Source organism: Erinaceus europaeus, chromosome 8 (assembly GCF_950295315.1).
Source record: "Erinaceus europaeus chromosome 8, mEriEur2.1, whole genome shotgun sequence".
In the NCBI taxonomy this organism is placed as follows: Eukaryota; Metazoa; Chordata; class Mammalia; order Eulipotyphla; family Erinaceidae; genus Erinaceus; species Erinaceus europaeus.
Genome location: NC_080169.1, coordinates 73,391,756 through 73,415,445, shown reverse-complemented (window position 1 = coordinate 73,415,445; position 23,690 = coordinate 73,391,756). Strand labels below are relative to the sequence as shown.

Here is a 23,690-nt window from a genome sequence, read left to right as displayed (position 1 = left end):
ACTATTTAAAGAAACTGAGAACTGATATAAATTAATTATTTTCTTCTAACTTAATCTTAGTTATATTTGCCAAGATTATTTGAAGTATGACCCTGACATATATAAAGTTAATTATTGTTTGGGGGGGTGGGATTGATTTGTCATTGTTTGCCATGCTGAGCAGGTAGATCATCTGCTTCTTTGGAAAGACTGTTGCTGGACCACCGATGGGAAATGGAAATCTAGTTTCCTTGACACTGCCCTTTTTGTCCCTGTAGGAGAATTGCGGCACATCACCAAGCTGAAGCCCTGGAGCCTCTTTGATGTACTTGTGGAAAAGTATGGTTGGCCTCATGAAGATGCTGCACAGTTTACAGATTTCCTGATCCCGATGTTAGAAATGGTTCCAGAAAAACGCGCCTCAGCTGGTGAATGCCTTCGGCATCCTTGGCTGAATTCTTAGCAGATTCTACAAATATAGTGTTCTGAGCTAGCAAATGTTTTCCCAGTACATTGGACCTAAACGGTGACTCTCATTCTTTAACAGGATTACAAGTGAGCTGGCTTCATCCTCAGACCTTTATTTTGCTTTGAGGTACTGTTGTTTGACATTTTGCTTTTTGTGCACTGTGATCCTGGGAAAGGGTAGTCTTCTGTCTTCAGCTTAGTAGTTTACTGACCCACTTTCTTCTGGAAACAATAACATGTGTCTAAGCATTGTTTCTTGTGTTGTGTTAACATTCAGATGTCAATTTTTTTGAACAAAAAGTACTTCTCCCTTGTGTTTTGGCAGGTTTTGTAACTATTTATGAAGAAGTATTTTAGCTGAGTACTATATAATTTACAATCTTAAGAAATTATCAAGTTGGAACCAAGAAATAGCAAGGAAATGTACAATTTTATCTTCTGGCAAAGGGACATCATTCCTGTATTATAGTGTATGTAAATGCACCCTGTAAATGTTAATTTCCATTAAATATGGGATGGGGACTCAAATTTCAGAAAAGCTACTAAGTCTTGAGTGCTTTGTAGCCTGTGTTGCATGTAGCGGACTTCAACTACTCCAGGGAGTTGTGCAAACTTTTCATTACATGACAGTCCTTTTACATTGGAGTCTAAATGTGGCTGGCTCTGGGTTATTGGATGTCATTCCCTACGTGACACTTTAAAGGAAGACATGCTTCTCATTCTAGAATACTAGAGATTAGTGCTCCTATTTGTATTTTTGCATATCTTAAAAATTAACTTTTAAAGAAAAAGTAATTTCCCCCTTAAAAAATGTGATGGCTCAGTACCATGTAGTGTTGCCTCCTCCCAATCACTGTAAGTAAAGGTCTACATAAATTAAATTGGACAAGAGAAACATGTCCAGCGTGTGGAATGAAAAATATAAAAATATATATTTTGAAAAGCTCGCTCGTGTTTGTCTAAGATCAAGGTATGGTATACACACTTGATAGCATAGTGGCCAGAGTACTAACAATTCAGAGGTGACAGCGGTTATATTCATCCCATAGTGTGTTTTATGTGTTACTACACACATTGTAATAGCTTTTTTTCATTTGTCTTTTTATGAATATTGAGAAAAATGATTTACCCTTTACAGAATGCAGTTTTGTTTATGCATTTCCTTTGTAGAATCCAGGACACAAACCATAGTAGGCAATACAATTTTAGAATATTATAGAGCTATTTTAACCTTTCAAAAGTAGATTAAATGTCAGTTTTTAAAAATTTTACATTCATTAAGGTGCCTCATTTTTCTTGACTTTATCCATTAACCTTTATCCATATGCCTTTGCAATAATCAGAATGTGAAAAGATAACAACTGTTGTAACAATAATCTATTGTTTGAGGTGCTTGCAATTGACTTAAAATGAAACTTTTTCTTTTTTCTTTTTTTTACCCCAAGACATTGCCTTGGTCATTGGTCTGTCTTTTAAAGGACAGGATTATTAAACATTTGCTTTTCAATGTAGTATGACCAGAACAAGAAATAGTAACATTCCTTTTATAGGAAATGTATTTTTATAGTCTACATTAAGAATTACTACAAGTCGTTCTTTTTGTAAGGGTAGAGTATGGATTTAGAGAACATGCTTGTAGTATAGATGCATTAGGATTTTATTCATCATTTTTGTTCATGCTCCATCACAAAATTTTGTAATAGTATTCACTGTGAGCAAACCAGACACGACCCTCTTAGGAATTAGCATTATAGCACATTATCCCTGAGAACTAGGACCCACCATCCACTTATGAACTGTGCATGATAAAATGTTCTTATGAGACTGTAAGTTACCATGTAGGTTCTGTGACACATGATAGCTATGGAACAGTGATGTACCCACACATTCTATAGAAAACATTCCAATAAGAACCATAGAATTTTTGTCTTCCCTAGGTCTATATCAGGATTTAGCATACTTAAAATGAAATTTAATGCAGTTTTGACATGTTAGAAAATAGATTATTTACTATGATTTATATTTAAGTGATTGCCTATTAAAATAGCCTAACCAAGTTACAATGTAGAAACAGATGTCCTGGAGAGAAAAATTTGTTAGGTATAGTATGGTTTTTTAACATATTCTTGGGTCTCTTGATAAAGAATGCATACAAACTAAATTAAAACACTGGTGTTATGTGAGACATTATAGCTCACTCAGTGATTTTAGTTGAATGTCCTATCTTTTCCTTTTCTAGTCCATATAGAATCTTGAAGAGAATGTCAAGCAGTGGATCACATATGTGATTGTAGCAGATTCAGAAGCTGCCTGCCTGAAAATTAAAAGTGCCCAAAGGCAGAGAAAAACTGGGTATGAGTTTCAAAGAGGGGATACTTATTAGGTGAAATATGATTTTTCTAACTTGTATTTTCCTGTACGTATTTAACAGGATAAACTGTTACCCTATATTTGGTGGGGAAGATAGCTTATCTCTCTCTTGTAACTTTAATGAAGTTTAGTAGATAGTATTTGAGCGGATATATACTCATTAAGGAGAGTAAAAGATCCTATACTTTACACAAAATAAGTTACTTGTATGGTAGGCAAATTTCAACCAAGAATCTAAAACCATTAATTCTTTTAGAAGATGAATATTGATTTCTCAGTATGCTAGGTATTCCATGTTTAAGCTGTCTCTTCTTTATCAGGTATTTTTTGTAGTGAATGCCATAAAATAATGTTTGACAGTTAAGGATGGCAAAGTAAACTTTTCAGGTTATTTTAAACACTTGAAACTGACCAGAATTAAATTCTAAGCACTGCTGTCCATTTACTATCATTAGTTAATTTTAAAAAGGAAATGAGTATAATCAAACTACTTGTATTACTACCAAATCATTTTCACTTAATTTTAGTACACTATTTTTTTTTTTGCAATGCACAGTTTATATACTGTGCCAAATTATGTCAGGTAATTAGCTGATTAAAAAATGTGTTGGAAATAGTGGTTATACCTAGTACTCCTGAGGTAGAAAAAAAGAACTTTTATTTTCCTAAAATAACTAGCATTTTTTTGTTTCAGCAATAAAATGATTTGCAAGACCATTTTCATTTCACTTGAGAGATGTAATAATGCTTTTAGTTTTGTACACTCCAAATTTTAAAATTTCACATGACCTTTTGAAGATACTATCAATATGTAGTAAGTAGAAGTTAGTTAATTTAAGGTTTAAAATATTTTTGACTAATCAATAGGTTTGAGTCATTTGATATTACTGTGTTTTCAGGTAGGCTACATGTTTTCAAACAATTGTAAACCATAATCTATACATGTTTCATGTGTTATCCTTTAGAGTATGGGTTCATTTTATCTGATATCAGTTGTAAGTAAATATAAATGGCATGGTACCTACGTATGACTCTTGCAAAAGTAAGTAGGAGCATTAGGGGAATAACTCTTTACTGCATCCTGATGCTTTCTACAGGTAGAAAGTCATTACTTTCTGAGGTAGTAGTCATTAAATGGAAGGCTTCTTAAATCATATTTGAGAAGTGTAACTTTTGTAAAAACAGACTTCATCTCAGAAGTTTTAAGGACAATTTGGTAAAACTGACATAATTGTGATTTATTAACATGAATTAAAATGCCCAACCAGTGCTTTTATGTGACAGTATATTTAAAATAAAAAAGAAATTAAAGGCAATATACTGTACTACTTTCACAAAGATCACACAGTTTTGCAAAGACTTGTCATATGTACAATGCTAATTATCAACTGAGAAAAGCTGTAAGCAATTATATACGCAAAAGAAAGGCAGTATTTACAGTTTGTCAGGAGACATTTAAAAATCATCTATACATTAAATTACATTTTGCTTGCAAATAACTGGTAAAACAAAATGAGCCATGTCCATACCAAACTTATAAAATTCTGTATTGCATTTGTTATAACTAAGATGCACTCAAGAACTGTTGACAGAAAAAGTGAAAATCCTCATAGTGCCATGAGCTGTGTAATTTATGCATATGTATAAAATAATATAGAAAACATTCACTAAATGAATTTAACTGCAACAATAAAATTTAAAGGTCATGTAGCATCGAATCTACTGCCAGAAAAAAAAAAAAACAGCTGGAATGTTCACTTACAAAATAAAGATAACCTAATACTGGCTTAACAGCACTTTTTTTTTTTTTAAGTAATTTTGGAAAGCAAAATGGGAAAAATACAATGAAAGAGCACTGGTGTTTTTTCTTTCTTTTTTTTTTTTTTATACAAAGTTTCATGTACAAGCTTTAAAAAGTACCTTAACAGGTACATATGAAATATACAATTTATTTTACAGAACATTTAAAAAAATGTTTTCTAGTCCATTCTAGTGCCACCCTGAGCCATGGTAACTGTTCTGAAATGTTGGTGGCACCTGTGCTCTGTGAATTGGAATCTGTCCAGGCACTGGAGATGCCTGAGGTCCTTGAACCCCATGTGGCAGGGCCACAGAGCCAGGATGAGGACAGAACCCTGAAGCAGTAGGTGTTGGAATACTGTTTGGTCCTTGGGGCTGGAGATGAGGACCTGCAACTTGTAATGGACAGTGTGGCCCTGTTCCAGAAGGCTGGTGCTGGGGTCCCGGTCCCAAAGTGGTATGATGTGCAGCTTGTGAGGGATACGGTGATACAGCTGGATGAGCACTTGAAGGAAAAAGTGGAGGTCCTTGGTGAGGTGGATGGTGTAAGGCTTGAGCTGATGTGGTATGATGCCCAGAAGCCAAAACATTATTAGGCGGTGGTGGTGGAGGAGGTGGGGGTGCTGAATTTACAACATGCTGGTGTTGTGCTTGTAGACCTTGGAGTCCTGTGGAAGGATGGGGTGGGTGGTGATGAGGAGCAGGAGGTGGAGGGGGTGGTGGCAAATGATGGCCAGCAGTTTGAGAATGAATATGCGACCCAGGGGTGACAGCATGAACAGGCCCCACTACATGTGCTACAGAGTGTTGGTGGGAACTCTGCTGTTGTACAAGGTGTGGTCCTGGAGCAGGTGGTGGCGGCGGAGGGGGAGGGACTACCGCAGTAGCAGTTTGATGGTGAAGAGTAGGGTTCTGAGAAGGCAAAAAATGCCCTGGAGTAACATGGTGTCCTGGAACTGTTTGCTGGCTTGTGGTGCCAGGAAGTGCTTGATTTGGTCCTGATGTAAACACAGTTTGTTGGGAAAGACTACTTTTAAGTTGATTATAATTCTGAAAGTTTGCAGAGGGCTGCTGGTTTTGATAATACGAGGAAGAAGAAGGAGGTGGTGGGGGTGGAGGAGGTGGTGCTGTGTTGTTCAGATTCTGTTGATTAAACTGACTGTATGCTGCTGAAGATTGTCCTGAGGGTGTCTGTGTAAATAGTGCTCCAGAAGTTGCCTGCTGAGTACTGGCTTGAAGGTTCTGTGCTGCTGGATAAAAATTTCTCTGAGGCTCTCGCTGAGGTGTTCCAACTTGAGGTGACTGTGAATGATGAGGCCTGTAGGGGGATCCTAACTGCTGTGAAGGAGGCTTTGGTGAAAGGTAACCATGCTGTACAGGTGTGTGAGGCGTGGATGACTTTGGAGGATTCTCTATGTGAGGTGATGGAGGACAGTGCAACTTCATGGGTGCAGAGGGTAGTTTTTGTGAAAGTTGCTCGGATGAACTGCGAACATTTGGCTGAGGAAGATGATTCTTTGAAAGTGCTTGGATGTTATTTAGTAGCTGCTTTTGTTGAAGCTCTGTTTTCAGGTGAACACCATTCTCAGCTTCTGATACAACAGTCTCCCAGTGGGAATCTGGTTTTGTGAGCACTTTACCATGTGGTTGAGTAGCAGGTCCTGGTGAACCTGCTACTGGCTATGAAAAAAAAGAGAAATATGAAAAATATTTATATATATTGAATTATACCTCTTTTAAAAAAGATTTATAAGCGGAGTTGATAGCATAATGATAATGCAAAGACTCATGCCTGAGGCTCCAAAATCCAAGTTCAGCACTCCCCCCCCCCATCACAAACCAGAGCTGAGCAGTGCTTTTGGTGAAAATAATAAAAAATAAATTAAAAATAAAAAGATTTTACTTATTTACTAAGAAGAATACTGCTCAGCTCTGGCATAAAGTAACACTAGGGACTGAACCTGTAGCCTCAGGCATGTAATTAAGCAAATACTCCACACGGAGCTATTTTCTATGCCTAACATTATTTTTAACGGTATTTAATGTTGTTACTCACTTTGAGAAGTTTGTTAAAACTAAGGTATAGTCCAGAGGTTAGGATATTGAAAAGTCATGTTAAAAACTAGATCAGTAAGTTTGGTAACAAGTTACACTGAATTTTCTGAATTATTTTTATCTACTTTTTCTTCTTTAAATAGTGAAACCTGTTTTTTATCTTTACTCTGAAAGAACTCTTAGAATCAGAATACCATAAGTGAAAACTAGTGGTTTGAGTAAATAAACTTGCTCCCTCAAATCAGCTTTATTTCTAAGAGCTTATAAACTTTTCAAATATAAAGAATAAGACTTTAAATTATATGATACGGGAAAAAGAAAAATATATCAATTTCCAAAGACAGTGCTAGATTATAACACTGCTATGATTAATATGAAGATAGTCTTTTCAAAATGAATGCCACTAGACCTTTAAAAATTTTTGAGAGAGAACTGGTTGATCAAATGTGTCATAATAAGGATATGAATTTCCTGTGCCCAGTGGAACTCTTGACGCATATGTGAAAGCTTGAGTGCTTTTAGCACAGTACAATATTTGGACAAAGTTGTCACTGATGAAGTCTTGCATTTAAAAACAAAAAACAAAAAACACTGAAGTATATCTGACAGAAACACTATCCAGAAATGACCAACTGATACTGGGGCCAGCAAAAAGAATCAATACACATAATCTTTGAATGATAATGTTCAAAGATAAATCTATTTTACCTTGTTCACTTTTGAAGGACTTTTACAAGTATTTTGAGAAGTATCTGGGGATGGACATTCATTTGTAGTTGTGGGTTCTAGATTTTCAGGATCAGGATCTGTAAAGTAAATGTAAAATTACATTTTTTATCAACAGTACATTTTATTACTCAATTGAATATTTTTATAAAAGTTCTCTCCTTCCTGACTTAAATAGCCATACTGAATAGGTCATCTGCTACTGACCTTCTGTAAGTTCACTGAAAGAAAGGACTGGGCCCTTTGGTTGCAACTGGGGAATGTGATTTGAATGAGATGAAGGTGAAGACGGAACATGATTCGGTGAACATGGGACACAGGGTGACTCTCCCCCTAGAGATGAAGCAGACCCAAAGAAAATATTAGAATTGCAAAGTGACTAGCTAACTCCACTTTTGGGGCAAAGAACAGGCTCACTTACCACTGTCTTTATCTTTTCGGTGATCACTTAGAAGTAAAGCTCTTTGATAACTCCTTTCTCTCACTTGCTCCACTGAAGTTGAAGCAGTCCTTTAAAATAAGATCGCATAGTCAACTGAAAGAAGCAACCGTTAGCCAGATTATTCTTTGTCTCTTGATAGTCAAAATGTCCTCACTTATTTGAAGAACACAGCCAGTGTTCATTCCTTTTTCTTTAGCAATTTCTTGGTGAAAAGCAGGGAAGACTTGGAGGTGGTAATGTATTAATATTTTGAGTGTCACTTGAGGCTACCAGCACCATCAAATAGTTCTCTTATAAATCACCTTATGTCTGGATTATAAGACTATTGAAATGCTCTTGAGGGAAAACCACTGGGCAGTAAATTAAGTGTGGCCTCCTGCCTTTTGCCATGCATGACTCATGGTATATCCAGCTACTTCTACTCTGACAACAACAACAAAAAAATTAAACTTAATTTTTCTTTTAAAATAAGTGGTAAGGGCTACAAAGAAATTATGACAAAGCTTTTTTGGAGAGAACTTCTTTTGGGAAAGTATATACAGATGGGTAAAGAGTAACTTTGAAAATTATCACTGCAATTCTCTTATGTGCTTAGCCTTGGGAAAACAAAACAGGATGATAGTTCAATGAACTATTAATTTTTTTTTTAGGATAGCATACTTCATATCTTTATAATCTACATCCACATTAGTGATGCAAGGGGAATAAAATCCTCAACTAGAATAATACTTTCATTACATATACTGCTCAGAGTTCCTAAAGTTAACAGGTTTTTCAAACAGACATACCATTGAACTTCTGGCTCATTTTTTTCACTGGCAGAAGCTTCCTTAACAGGACAGTTACTGCTGGTTTCTTCTGAAGCAGTATAGACTGTAGCTGGTGTTGGTAAAGGTAAGCTAGCAGTGTTTTCTGCCTGTTCTCCATTTTCACTCCTGTTGGCACTCCCATCACCACTGCTGTTGTTCAAGTTTCCGTTTGCATGAGGGGCTACACTAACCAGTGGAAAGTGTTCCTTAGAGCCGCTTTTTCTAGCTTCACGTTGTCTTTTACGGTATTCTAACAGAGAAACCTTAAAAAAGATACAGAAAATAAAATCTTTTATTCTTGTTTTATATTTCAGAAAGTCAATCCAATTTTCTCTAAAGATAAGTAGTATATTTACATTGGAAAATTAGGTATAATTTGATTCCGAACAAATATCAATTAACAATTATCAAATGCCTACTATATGCCAGGCATTGTATTTTGATGATTTAAATATATTATCTCATTTAATCCTCACAACAACCCTATGAAATAGGTATATTATCATCCCCATTTTACAGATGAGGAAATTGAGTAACTCACTCACTCAAGGTCACACAGCTGGTGAGTGTTGGAGCCGGGATTCGAACCTAGGTCTTACTTGAAAGCCCGTGCTCTTTCCACTATACTACATTGCTTCCCACAAAGTTGCCAACTGGACTCTGTTATAAAAATTAAAAGCACACATCACTAAAATTCTTTTGACCTGCAAACAATAAGCCTATTAACAAGTAAAATAAATGTAGTTTCTCTGCTCTGAAATAAGGCATTCTGTCTAGACTATGTCTGCCAACCAAATAATGGTGGGTAAATGAACAAACTTACATTTAGTATTTATTAGCATAATACTTTAAAATCATTCAGTTCTGTTTATTTGGTTGGGAAGTAGTTATTAAGTCATTCCCTTTGGTGAAATAAAACTCATGAGGTTTCAATATCTGAAACCATTTCTTACAGGTTTTATAGTATCATTTAAATGTTTTACTTCTCCATAAGCTTTGATTCACTGAGAATTTATTGCAAAAGGCTTTAAAGTATACATATAAAAAATTAACCTGAATAACTAAAATAAGAATGCCTTCATAACATACATTAAAACTGTTAAATTACATCACAAGTAATACAAAAAAAATTACTAAATGGATTGATCATTAAATCTGTAACCTTTTTCTTCTGTGGTGGATTCTGGGGTGTACAACTTCCGTCAATCAAACTGTCATTTATAGTTCTTCCAAAACCAGATACAAGGCCATCTTCTGAAGTACAAAATACAGATGTTTCCATAAACATGCCTCTAGTATCATCTTGCATGAGGCATTTTGACTCACTTATTCGGAAGCCTCCTCCAACCTCCAATTGATGTGAGGGTGTTAGATCCCTCAAGTTTGAGTTTACTGAGAAATTAACTCCTGTCCTGTCAGGACTCTTTACCCAGGAAGAATATATTGTGCCCCGTCCAGAGTGAGTAGGTTCCAGTTGGCTATTAGAATCAGTCCTGTCATGTGTAGGTGTTTCCATGGTTTTATGTAAGGCAGTTTGCTCAATTGTATCAAGTCCCAGCTGAAGATCTGACACAGATTCCTTTTCTCCAGAACACTGCCTATTGACCTCAGTCCTACTCCTTGGGCTGGTATAGCCGATAGTCTTTATTTCTTGAAGACCTAGTTCAGTTAAATTAGAACTCCTAAAAGGTCCCAATGTCAACATGGTTGAAGATCTCTCATATCCCTGTTCACAGAGTAAAAAAAAAAAAAAAAAATTATACCAGCACATCTTGAAACTTTAAAAATCTACTAATCAAAAGCATAATGATAAAAATCACTAAAAATTCTAAATAACTCCTTACCTCTTGACTTATATAAGTGCGTCTCTTAATTTCTGGAGAACTTTCTGGGGAAGAAATATTCTATATAAAAAAATAGAATTGTGAATTAAAATATAGAAAACCACAGTATTTACAGAAATGTAAACAAAGTGATAAAGGAGTATGCAGACTTTGCTTTTAAACTTTGTCTTCTCATTCCATATATATATGGCTTTATGGTCAATACAGTTCGGTGTGACTGTACATAGCAATCAATATAAGGATTGCATTTATTTTAGTACAAGTACAAATTAATTCACATTAATGCAATGCTATGAATTTAGTTTTTAGAAATTACTCCCAGTAGACTGATTTTTAAGGGGGTGGGGGATTTTTAAGTATACCCCCAATCCCCAATGCTCAAGTATTAATTTTCCTTTTTTCATTTAGATTTCTCACCTCAAAGTGCATGGTATTTCCTGGTGTGCCAGGAGTTACTGGGGTAACTGGTGAATATATAGGTTTATAACCATTTCTACAAGCTTCATCATCTGACTTTATCCTTGGAGGAGTTGCAAATGATGGGTCCATAGGAGTAATATCTGTATGAGTTGGCGTGGCATATGGTGATGGAGTAGGTGTGGAGGTTTCTGAATAAGCAGAATCAAGCAGCTGATAAAGTCTTCGTTTTTTTAGTGGTGTTGTTAAATCTGTTGTTAAGGTAATAATTTTCAAAAATTAAAATTTCTGGTATTTGCTGTAAACTGCAGTATACTTTAGCATTGACAGAAATGGAAGCTACAGCAATTATAATTCAATCCCAAAAAATAAGTTTCAGGTTTTTAGAAGATATTACTAATATGAAGCAATCTTTCCCTACCCCCTAAGTAGTTCATTTCACTTTTTAAAAAACATTTAATTATTCCCTTTTGTTTTTATTGTTGTAGTTATTATTGTCGTTGTTGGATAGGACAGAGAAATGGAGAGAGGAGGGGGAGAGAAAGACAGACACCTGCAGACCTGCTTCACCACCTGTTAAGTGACTGCTTTGCAGGTGGGGAGCCGGGAGCTTGAACCAGGAAACTTATGCCTGTCCTTGCGCTACCCTGTGCTTAACTGGCTGCGCTACCGCCCAACTCCTTCACTTTTTTTATTTAAAGTTTTTTTTTTTTTAAATATTTATTCCCTTTTGTTGCCCTTGTTTTATTGTTGTTAATTTATGTCGTCGTTGTTGGATAGAACAGCGAGAAACGGAGAGAGAAGGGGAATACAGAGAAGGGGAGAGAAAGATAGACACCTGCAGACCTGCTTCACCGCCTGTGAAGCAACTCCCCTGCAAGTGGGGAGCTGGGGGCTTGAACCGGGATCCTTAACGCTGGTCCTTGCGCTTTGCACCACATGCACTTAGTCCACTGTGCTACCATCCCACTCCTTCCATGTATATCTTATACAGATATTCTTCAGCTTATAATAGGTGATGGATGTCATAAGCCTTCTTTAGTTAAACTGTTACAAGCCAGGGACCACCTGTATTTACAAAATGCTGGCAATATGATATATTATGGAATATTAAGTACCCTTATGACTATATGGCTAACTAGGTGCCATCACTACTCATCATCACAACAAAGTATCATACTTCCATAAGGTTATTTTATTTTCTATCACTCATCTGAAAAAAAAATATGAAAATGCAAAATTGTTCGTAGAGAGTGTAAACTGTTTTCCCTCTATGGTATGGTTGGGAAATTGAGTTGAAATTGGTAACCATCTCTATAATAATGCCTCTTTTTAAAATCTATAATGAATAGAATATGCCCATTATAGGGGCTGGGTGGTAGTGCAGCAGGTTAAGAGCATATGGTGCAACACTCAAGGACTAGCATATGGATATAACAGTTTGAGCCCCCCAGCTCCCCACCTGCTCGGAGGGGGGGGGATTGCTTCACAAGTGGTGAAGTAGGTCTGCAGGTATCTTTCTCTCCCCTCTTTCTATCCTCTCTCCATTTCTCTTTGTCCTAACAACAACAATAATAACAATGATAAACAAGGGCAAAAAAAAGGGGAAAAAAATAGACCCCAGGAGCAGTGGATTCATAGTGCAGGCACCTAGCCCCAGCAATAACCCTGAAGGGAAAAAAAGAATATGCCCACTATAAAGCCATGTGCATTGCCACATTCATCACACTAAAACAAAACAGAAAAGAAATTCTACCTGGAAAGGAACAGCTATCACTTAATAATAGGGGACTTTTATTTTCACCATTCACTGTAGGACTTCTGGATCTTTCTTGACAAGCTGAATTAAATCGATATAAAATTGCTGTGTTTTCTTCTTCTAGAGCTTGTTTTAACCATCGCTGGAATACATAAAGCAAGAGTGATCAGTTTGGAGTTGTTCATAGTCTATAACTATAGAGTAGATTCCAAAAGCATTTCATTACTAAGTAATGACATTGAATATAAAAATTTTAGGAAGAGCCAAATTTAAAACTTACCTTTTTGCACGATCCAGAAATATTGTCAATAGGTTCTTTTCTTCTCCTTTTGTCTGAAAGGAATGGTGAAGTAAATCTAATATAATGCTTAGGAGTAGAATATACATGGGGACTGTAAGTGAGACCTGGTAAAGAATTGAGCTGTGTAGCTAACACTTCAGGATCTGTAGTTATACGTAGAGGCCTTTCTGAAAGGCTCTCTGAAGGTTTTCCTGTCTTCTCATTCTTCTCACTTAACCATTCGTTGACCAAGTGCTAAAGAAAAGAAAAAAGTCTGAATTAACTTAAGATTTTACAAAATCTCCTGCAAAATATTCTAATAGCAAATTTGAAATTATCTGAAATGGTATTTAAGTAATTCACATGATATCCAAAAAACAAAAACAGGCTTAAGTTACTGTACTTATTTGATAATCTTTGATTCCTAAAAAAAAATCTTAGGAATATATATATTTAAACCCTAAATAAAACATTGTTCACATTGACAAAAAGAGAAGTACTCACTCCTGATTATTTTTCTCTTACTATATATTTCCCTTTTTTTGAAGCAAAGGTTTTTTTTCTTTCTTGCTGTGTTAATAAGCAATGTTCCTCTCATAAAATTTGTTTAGATAGTTGAAATATACAATTAAATTTTGAAGAATAAAAGGATCCTTTTAGCAGTAGTATAAACAAATATCAAGTTTAGGTTTGTTACTGCTTTTATTATAGGTATAAAATGCTTAGCTCATTAGAAATATCTGATTTTAGACAATGCTTTTCTGCCTTGGATAACACCATTTCCAAGAGATGGAACCAATTCATATACCTTTTAAAAAATGTATCAGAATTGTGGTCCAGGAGGTGGTGCATTGATAAAGGTTTGGACTCTCAAGCATGAGGTCCGGAGTTTGATCCCCAGCAGCACATGTGCCGGAGTGATGTCTGGTTCTTTCTTTCTCTTCCCCTCTCTCTCATAAATAAATAAATAAAATCTTACACCTACAGATTTCCTTCACCACTCTTGAAGCGTCCCTCTGTGGGTGGGAAGAAAGGGCTCAATCCTGGGTCCTTGAACATTGTAATGTATAAACAGGTGGGCCAGCACCCAGCCCCCATAGTGCATATTTTGAGCCCAGAGTCTCATACATGCCAGATTGCCCAGGTATTGGTTCTGACTTTGCCATGTATATTGTGTTCATGAGGAAGGTAACAATTTTCATACATCTCAATCCTGTGGAGGGAAAAATGTGGTGGGAGTGGGATGATAGGTTGGGGAAATAGCTCAACTGATAAAGAGCTGGACTGGAGTGCCTGGCATTTGACTCCCAGTGCCGCTTGTATTAGAGTGGTATTCTGGTTCTCTGCCTCATGAAATTTTTATGTAATTTAAAAAAAACAACAGTTTTTTAAAGTTTCTTTTAATTTTTTTAAATTTGATAAAAGCCAGTGATTGAGAGGGAGAAAGATACCTACAACACTACTTCACCCCTTTTGAAGCTTTCCCCCTGCAGGTAGGGACTAGGGTCTCAAACCTGGGTCCTTGCGTATTGCAATGTGTGCTCAACCAGGTGTACCACCATCCAGCACCGCAATAAAAAAAATCATCATGACAAAGTAACGGAACAAAGAGAGGGTGGTTGTAAGAGCTAAATGTCGTGCATAAAGCTCTCCAAACTGTATCTGACAGATTAGTGTTGGAGAAAATCATGATAGATCAGTAAGTCTGTCAAAATAGTATAATGTTTAAAATAATGATGCTATAAGGAAGATCTATGGCAAAAGATGTGTAAGTTACATCACAGGAGCCTTTATCTTAGATCAAGGGTTTAGATTTATAGCACAACTCTTTAGTCATTATAGATTGTCACATTTGTAATCTAATTTCTTTTTCCTTTTATCCACTGAGCCATCTCCCAAACCACATGGGGTCTCTCTCTCTCTCTCTCTCTCTTAATTTATTTAACTTATTTTTTTGCTTGTGCTTGGTGCCTGCACCATGAATCGCTGCTCTTGGAGGCTATTTTTTCCCTTTTGTTGCCTTTGTTGTTTTATCATTGTTGTGTTTATTGTTGTTATTGATGTCATTGTTGTTTGATAGGACAGAGGGAAATTGAGAGAGGAGGGGAGAGAAAGACACTTGCAGACCTGTTTCACCACTTGTGAAGTGACTCTGCTGCAGGTAGGGAGCCGGGGGCTTGAACTGGGATCATTAACGCCAGTCCTTGCGCTTTGCGTCATGTGCACTTAACCCGCTGCACTACCGCCGGACCCCCTCAAAGTAATTTCTCTTTTTGAACATGAGTTTCTTTTCTTAACGGGGAGATAGTATAGGGGTTATGCAAAAAAATTCATGCTGGAGGCTCCAAAACCACAATTTAAACCTCCCCACACCAACATAAGCCAGAGCTGAAAAGTTCTCTGGTTATCTATGTAACTATGTATCTGTGTGTGTGTGCGCGCACACTCGTCCAAGTATCTAATATTTTTCATTTAAAATAAGTAGTAAATAAAAAGGCTGGGGTTACGTTTTATACTCCCAAAGAGAGCAAAAATAAATATTTAGTGTAAAATACAAGTATAGGCTTGCCTGCCCATGTAAAAAAAACATTAAGCACAGGCTTTGAAATAAAACTCTGATTTAGAGCTTATCCCTACATTCTCATTTCCCATTAAAATATCCTAGGTTCCTCCTATATATTTACAGAATATAGGCTTCATGCTTCATAGTACCTATAAACTAGTGAATCTGGTAAGATAAATTTTGATGTATATAAAAAATGCAGGGGAGTCAGGCAGTAGTGCAGCGGGTTAAGCGAACAAGGCGCAAAGCACAAGGACCAGCGAAAGGATACCCGTTCAAGCCCCAGGCTCTCCACCTGCAGGGGGGTCGATTCACAGGCGGTGAAGCAGGTCTGCAGGTGTCTGTCTTTCTCTCCCCGTCTTCCCTTCCTCTCTCCATTTCTCTGTCATATCTAACAACGATGACATCAATAACTACAACAATTAAAAACAAGGGCTACAGAAGGGAAAATAAATATACAAAAGAAAAAAACTAAAAAAAAAAAAAAAAGAATGCAGGAAAAAGATAGCCTAAGGATTACTACTACTAATCTTTGGTATCTGTTCCAATCTGCTAACTATACTCAGCATAGGAGAAACAGAAACTTTGTAAGGTGTCTTAAAAATCTGAGCTGTGAATTTCAGGTTTGTTTACCTCAGTTAATAGTTTCTGTTATTTGCTTCTAAGTTTTTCCACAAATTTTTATTAATAGATCAAACTAACCTACCCTTTCTTAAAAAATACACATTCTTTAGTTAACTCTATGGAAATCAACTACTTTGAAGAAACTTCTTATAATTTATGTAGACTGAATTTATTTTTAAAAATCCATTGAAGGCAAATGTCTAAACCAATTGCTTCTGAACGATGTTAGTTTGTAACATAGCATAAACAAAGTTATTTTAAAAAATCATGAATCATAGTACTATGTCTTTATATACTGATTACAATCATCTTAGCAATAATGCATCCATCATAGTTCTGAAATCTCATTCTTTATCAACTGCAAGACATAAAGCTGTCTCTTATTCAGAGATGCTGTAAGTGAATAAAAACATGACTATATTGAGCATAAGACACTACTAAAAAAAAAAACAGTTCTTACATCTAGTAACAACCATACCTTCTTTGTTTTGGGATACTTTGTAGGACATTTATTAAGTGCTGGAATTTCAGTTTCAGTTATTATGTCTGCTAGTGCAGTTTCAGTTTCTGGTTCTATTGCAAGTACAGTATTATCAATATCATTTTGTTGTGATGTAACTTCTATATCAGGAGAAGACGGTTGGATATCTGAACACATGCTGACTGTTCTATGTCTCCGACGCTGCTGTCCAATATGTGTTCTACTCCGAGAAAAACTTTTTCTCTGTTTAGTTCTATTCACTTTGGCAGGGGTTGGCTTGCTAGCAGTTTCTTCTTTTGCTTGTTCCTAATTAAAAAATACAGCAGAATCAAACTTTTGCTACTAGATTTATAGATAAGCTGAAATATAACAGTATACTACTCTACTTCAGAAGCTAACTTATCCAAATTTCTTTATAACTTGTGGCATGAATTGACAAATTTTCTTACTCCTGAAAATAAAGCAAATAGTCTCTTTTTCAGGCCTAAATTCTCATTTAAAAAATGCCACTGAGAAGCTAATATTAAAACAATGGGGTACCCAGTTAAGTGCACATTATTACCAAGCTTAAGGACCTGGGTTTGAGCCCCTGCTCCCCACCTGAAAGGGTTGCTTAATGAGTGGTTAAGCAGGTTTTTCTCTCCCTCTATTTTCCCATCCTCTCTCAATTTCTCTTTGTCCTATCTAATAAAAATTAGGAGAAAAAAAACACACGAGGAGCTGTGGATTCATAGTGCTGGCACCAATAGCCCTAGAAATAACCTTTATTAAAAAGTTTTTTTTTAAGGAGCTAGTATTAGACACTGATATTATCTATATTCTTTATAACTATAATTAAAGTGTGTAGAAACTTTATTCCAAAATGTTTAGGTACTGAAATTAAACTAGACCTGAAAATTACCTGAGTAACTTCAGCATCAGTGACAATCTGTGCATCTTTACATTCAGGTTTAACTTCAGTTTTGGCTGTACTGATTCTTTCCAAAGCTTGTTCTCTTCTTTTCTCTCTTTTTTCCAGTCTGGCAAAAGCTTGCAGAATTGCTTCCATTTTTCTTTCTTCTCTTGTCTATTTAAAATTTGAATGGCATAATAAATAACCCTTGTTCTGTAGTAAAATTCAAAATTTCATTGCTCATGGCAAATGACATTTAAGATATTTTTAGCAAAACATACTGATACAGTGGAAATAGTTATTCATTTTTATGCCTTTCATAATTCCAAGCATCTTGGAAAAGAGCAACTCAGTGATCATCAATAAAGGTAAAACAACTGTTGAATGTAAAACATTAATTCCCCAATAAAGAAATAAATTTAAAAAAAAGATAAATCAAAAAAGCATAAATGCTTTAAAAGCTACCTAGCTTTACAAGACTGAGAAAAATGTCTTCTAACAAGGTTTTTAAATTGTTTCTTTTTAAAATTTCTTCATTGGGGGGGGGGGTTTAATGGTTTCCAATAACGGTAAAATACAATAGTGTGTCCTTGTGTAACATTTCTCAGTTTTCCACATTTCCATTCAACCCCCACTAGGTCCTCCTCTGAACTTCCTTCATATTAGTTTCACATGAATAAGGAAGAGAGAAGCCTCTAGTATATGTTACATGTGGATGCTAGGGATAGACTTGGAACCTCAGTAATGCAAGTCCTGCACTATTTCCTTGAACAGTTTCCCCAATAGCAATAAATCTTTTTAAAAGTAAGATTCAAAGTTCCTGATGTAATGATATTTACAGGGTTAAATTATTAAACTTGGGAATAAATATATTGGGGGCTGGGTGGTGGCACATCTAGTTTAGCACAGGTTACTCTGCAATTTCCTGGGTACAAGTAATCAGTCCCCATACGCAGGGGGAAACTTTGCAGGTCGTAAAGCAGTGTTGTATGTTGTCTCTCTCACCCCTTCCCTCTTGATTTCTGGTTGTCTCTATCCAAAAAATTATTATTTTTTTCTTTACAAAAGAATAAATATATTGCAAGGACGCTGGCTCAAGCCCTAGTCCCCACCTGCTGGGGTTGGGGGAAGCTTCACATTGCAGGGAAGCAATGACTTCTCTCCCTCTCCACTTCCCCCATCCCTCTGTTTTTTCCTATATATACAAAATAAAAATTTTTTTTAATTTTATTTATTTTATTTTTGAGAGAGATGGAGAGAGAGAAACAAACACCAGAGCACTGCTCAGCTCTGGCTTATGGTGGTATGGGGGATTGAACCTGGGACTTTTTTGAAGCCTCAGGCACAAGTCTGTTTGCATAACCATGATGCTATCTCCACCACCATAAAATTTATTTAAAAAAGAAAATTAACAGCAGGGCATTGTGGATGAAGTCCTGGGTTCAAATTATGACTCTTAACCAGTCATTTGGCTATAGATTACTTAGAACCCCAGTTAACATATTTGAGACTTTGACTTATTTTGAACCAGAGCCAGAGAGACATTGCTCAGATCTGGCATATATAGTGGGTGTTTGGAACCTTTGGAGGACTAGTCATGAAAGTCTGGTGCTCTATAGGTGTGCTATCCCCAAGCTTTTGTGATTCACTAAATGTGGTAATAGGAGCCAGGTGATGGCACAAATGGTAAAGTACAAAAGTTGCCATGTGTGAGGACCTGGGTACAAGCTCCCAATACCATTATAAGGGAAAGCTTCATGAGAGGTGGAGCAGGCTACAGGTGTCCTCCCCTCCTATCTATCAGAATCAAAATGTTAAAAGTAACAAAATAGAATAATATGGGTATTAATAATTCATTATACTGTTTTATTTACTTATTTTTTTGTTTGTTTTTCTGCCTCCAGGGTTATTGCTGGGGCTTGGTGCCTACACCACGAATCCACTGCTCCTGGAGGCTATTTTTCCCTTTTTTGTTGCTCTTGTTTTATCTTGTTGTGGTTATTGTTGTTATTGATTTTGTCATTGTTGGATAGGACAGAGAGAAAGAGAGAGAGGAGGGGACTCTGCTGCAGGTGGGGAGCCAGGGACTCGAACTGGGATCCTTACTCTGGTCCTTGTGCTTTGCACCATGTGCACTTAGCCCTCTGTGCTACACCCCGACACCCCTCATTATACTGTTTTTCATTTGAGTTTCTATAGGAAATATTTGAAACTTTCTAATAGCATCTGGGAAATGGTAGGCATATAGTGTTATTTTTATGCTCCATCTTACTCCTGCTCTTCCTGTTTTATACTACGGTTCAACAATTCAAGGTAGAGACTGAGGGACGAGAGTTTTTGTTTTGTTTTGTGGAGTCTCCAAGCAGTTTAACCGGTACTGACACACCCCACCTCACCCCCAGTCAGCTAAATATAAATAGACTTCCATAATAGTGGAGCTAACCCAATAATTTGCCACCGTCATGTAATCAGCCAGAAGTCGAACCAAGGTCACGTTACCTATCCAGTATTTTCTGGCCCTGAACAATATTAGTTCTATTTGGAGGGAGGACATTAAAGTCAAGACCCAGAGCCTCAACCAGTAGCCTAGCAAATGCTTCAACTTTTAACTAGAGGCAAGAAGGATATCCAGTGTTCCAAATAAAAAGTATGAGTTTCTTAGTTTCAAATCCCTTTGCCTTCTTTTATTGACATTCAGTATGGAGAAAAAAAGAAGGATCAGAACTCAAGATCTATCAGCATGGTTACCTTAATGTTAGAGCTTTAGCTGTGGTAATTATCAGCAAATTCAAAGCAGAGGTTAAAGAGTTCTTTTACTGTAGAAATGAGTTTTTACCTTTTCCTGCATTTTTTCTCTTTCAATATACTCACAAGTTTTCATATGTACAGAATTATTCTGAAGCTATTTCTAAATTACACTTGGAACTAATTACCTTTCTGCAAATGTGCCACTCATATAAAATGAGTTACTTTCACCCTCCTTATTTTATAGGAAAAGAAACAAACCAGAAAGGCAAGATTACTTGTCCATAACACACAACTACATCTTAACTGTCTTGCTGTGGGGTGGGTAATCAACACTAGCTTGGTATAATTTCTTGTTTAGTATGACTGGAGGGAGGAGTTAATAATTGTGATTGCTTCTTTTAAAGGCATTTTTAAATAAAACCTGGAAAAATGTGTTTTTCCAGAAGAACTTAAAAACTTACCTTAGCAAGAACCAGTTTATATTTAAAAAAAAGATTAACTACCCATATGTCAAGAACCCATGGGCAGTATTTTCATTATTATTATCTAGGATTTTCTAAAATAAATTTGAAGATGTCTCCTTAACATAGTTCAGTATTCACTTCTTTTTGATGTACAGACTCAAAGTCAATCGATTAGAAATCTACTTGTAAACAAAACAACTGACAAAGCAAAACCCTTTAATGTAGTTCTAGTCTGCCAATAAAAACCAAAGCCACGTGTATTGTATATTAAATGACTCACTCAAAGGCAGAGTTATAATTACTCTTCAAGTTTCCTGACTCCCAATTTACTTCTCTTTCAAAGTAACTACCATGGACACACTGCATATGGAGCTAAATAAAACCGAAATCTTCCTACATTTACAAAAGCTATTAAATGAAAGCATTAAACAAGATAACTATAGTAGTTTCAATCTAACTACATCTTAAAGCATAAATATTGGGAATGTTTAAGTGTGCCTTTATTTTCCTATCTGGAAAAAAAAATTATTAGGGCCCCAGGATGTGGGATAGTGGACAAAATACTGGTTTCTCAACTCGAGTTCCCAAGTTCAATCCCTGGCATCCCATGTGCTAGAGTGATACTCCAGTTCTTGCTTGCTCTTTCTCTTACCTCTCTCTTCTCAAAAGAGAAAAAAAAAAAAGCAGCTCATTGAGTATAGCATACATTTTGCCATGAGTAGATGCCCAGTGTTCAAGCTCTCAAGATATTCAAGTCCCCAACACCACACACTAGATGCTTGGTATCAGGAGAAGCTCCATGAATGATGTGAAGTGGTACAGTGGTGACTCTTTTCTCTGTCTTTCCTTGTGTTTCTCTGAAATTTAAAATGAAAAAAAAAAAAAAGGTGCCAGGAACAGTGGAATTGTGCAGGCATGAGGCCTTAGCAGCAGGGGAAAAAAGGGGAATCCCTTTCAGGATAACTAGATAAGCTTGTGGACAAACTGAATTGCTAAAGTACTGTGTGCTGTGGTTTGGGAGGTTGCGCAGTAGATAAAGCACTGGACTCTCAAGTGTGAGGTCCTAAGTTCAGTCCTTGGCAGCACATGTACTAGAGTGGTATCTTTTTTTTTTTCCTCTCTAATCTTTCTCATGAATAAATAAATTCTCTTAAAAAAAAAAGGTACTGTGTGCTAAAGTATGAGGGAATCTTGGATGACATAGATTACTCTAGTGATTGTTTCTATGGCATATACCTTAATTCATGGTCTTCTAACACCAAATGTATACCGCTGTAAGTAGAAAAAAACCCAGCTTATCTATTATGCCAACTTTACATTTTAAAAGACATACTCTCAACACAAATTTAACTTGAAATCGTTTGACTTTATACTTGGAAGAGGCTGGAGATGAAGAAAATGTAAGTTCATTTGGTTTGAGTTTCATAATAAGGAATGTGATTAAAGTTGTATTTTTTTATTTTTGCCCCCAGAGTTATTGCTGGGGCTCTGTGCCTACACTGCTCCTGGAGGCCATTTCTTTTCTTTTTTTTTTTTAATTTTATTTATTGGGGAATTAATGTTTTACATTCAACAGTAAATACAATAGTTTGTACATGCATAACATTCCCCAGTTTCCCATTTAACAACACAACCCCCACTATGTCATCTATCGTCCTATTTTCTTTTTTAATAGGACAGAAGCTGAGAGGGAAGGGACAGAGAGAGGGAGGGAAGGGGGGAGAGAGAGAGAGAAAGAAAGCTTGCAGACCTGCTTCACCACTTGTGAAGTGCCTTCCCCCCCAAAGATGGGGAACCAGGGGGCTCGAACCGGGATCCTTGTGCTTCATACTATGTGCACTTAACCCGGTGTGCCACTTCCTGGCCCCCTAATTTAAGTTTTCAACATTTTTTTTTTGCCTCCAGGGTTATCGCTGGGTGCCTACACTATGAATCCACTGCTCTTGGAGGCCATTTTTGCCCTTTTGTTGCCCTTATTGTTGGATAGGACAGAGAGAAATTGACAGAGGAGGGGAAGAGAAAGGTAAGACACCTGCAGACTTGCTTCACCGCTTGTGAAGTAACCCCCCTGCAGGTGGGGAGCCGGGGGAGAAATAAAGAACCAGACCTCACTCTGGTACATGTGCTGCCGGGGCTTGAACTCAGGACCTCCTGCTTGAGAGTCAAGCACTTTATCCACTGCACCACCTCCTGGACCACTATAATTATATATTTCTATTTCCCATTTTCTAAAGTGATCTTCTAAATCAGTTCATTTTGTAAAAGTATTAGTAGCAAGTAGCATGAACTTTGTATAGCAGTTGTGTTGTTGTGTGTTTCATGGAGTAAAATCTTTTTGATGGCACAGGTGTGAAAACGTACACACCAGTTTGCAAGGGTATGTAAGATTAGGAAATGCTGACATAAACATTCTTAAAAGCTTTTTAACACCAGTGAAGGGGGCCAAGTGGTGGAACACTTGGTTGAACATGAAGAACTGTGTTCTATGCCCTATCTCCCATTTGTGGGGTGGAAGTTTCACAAGCAGTACTGTAGGTGTCTCTCTCTCTGTCCTTATCTCCCCCCTTTCATCTCAGGTTATTTGTCTAATCCAATGAATGAGTAAAAAATAAAATATAAACTAACACCAGTTCACTGAAAATTTCAATGGTCAGCACACAGTACTTACTAACTCACTGGGCTCAGAGACCTCTCTTTAACAAAATATCTTAAAAGTTCTGTGGAGTGCTTTTTGATACCAAGGGTGAGGGCGGTCACCAAGTAGGGGCACACCTTGCCATGCATGTGGCCCCAAGTTTAAGTTCTGGTTATACATGGGTTGTGTCAAGGCACCAGAGCTAAGGTATCTGAGTGAAAAAGTGGCCCTGAAGCAGTGAAGTTGCACACAGAAACACTAGATCCAAGAACAATCCATTAAAAAAAGAAAAAACAGGACTAGGGCCCAGAAAATTGAAGGATCTTGTACTCTA

At 36.7% G+C, this 23,690-nt stretch overlaps 2 protein-coding genes across 5 annotated transcripts in view; one reads left to right on the top strand and one right to left on the bottom strand.

Annotated features, from left to right (window-relative positions):
* The window catches only part of SRPK2 (SRSF protein kinase 2), a 77,752-nt gene extending 77,053 nt beyond the window's left edge, over nucleotides 1-699 (top strand). Inside the window, exon 14 of the mRNA XM_060196391.1 lies at nucleotides 258-699. Coding sequence (XP_060052374.1) covers nucleotides 258-442 — 185 coding nt within the window. The 3' untranslated portion in view covers nucleotides 443-699. The remainder of the gene's footprint in view (nucleotides 1-257) is intronic.
* Nucleotides 700-4,088: 3,389 nt separating this feature from the next.
* The window catches only part of KMT2E (lysine methyltransferase 2E (inactive)), a 92,844-nt gene continuing 73,242 nt past the window's right edge, over nucleotides 4,089-23,690 (bottom strand). For 3 of the 4 annotated variants that reach the window (XM_007526978.2, XM_060196378.1, XM_060196377.1), the window contains 12 exons: nucleotides 17,519-17,683; nucleotides 16,615-16,923; nucleotides 12,950-13,204; nucleotides 12,667-12,811; nucleotides 10,911-11,161; nucleotides 10,494-10,553; nucleotides 9,812-10,375; nucleotides 8,629-8,912; nucleotides 7,820-7,908; nucleotides 7,606-7,731; nucleotides 7,381-7,478; nucleotides 4,089-6,297 (listed from right to left, as the gene is read on the bottom strand). In XM_007526978.2, coding sequence (XP_007527040.2) covers nucleotides 4,807-6,297; nucleotides 7,381-7,478; nucleotides 7,606-7,731; nucleotides 7,820-7,908; nucleotides 8,629-8,912; nucleotides 9,812-10,375; nucleotides 10,494-10,553; nucleotides 10,911-11,161; nucleotides 12,667-12,811; nucleotides 12,950-13,204; nucleotides 16,615-16,923; nucleotides 17,519-17,683 — 3,837 coding nt within the window. In that variant the 3' untranslated portion in view covers nucleotides 4,089-4,806. The remainder of the gene's footprint in view (nucleotides 6,298-7,380; nucleotides 7,479-7,605; nucleotides 7,732-7,819; nucleotides 7,909-8,628; nucleotides 8,913-9,811; nucleotides 10,376-10,493; nucleotides 10,554-10,910; nucleotides 11,162-12,666; nucleotides 12,812-12,949; nucleotides 13,205-16,614; nucleotides 16,924-17,518; nucleotides 17,684-23,690) is intronic. The other variant, XM_060196379.1, reaches the window with a different exon arrangement.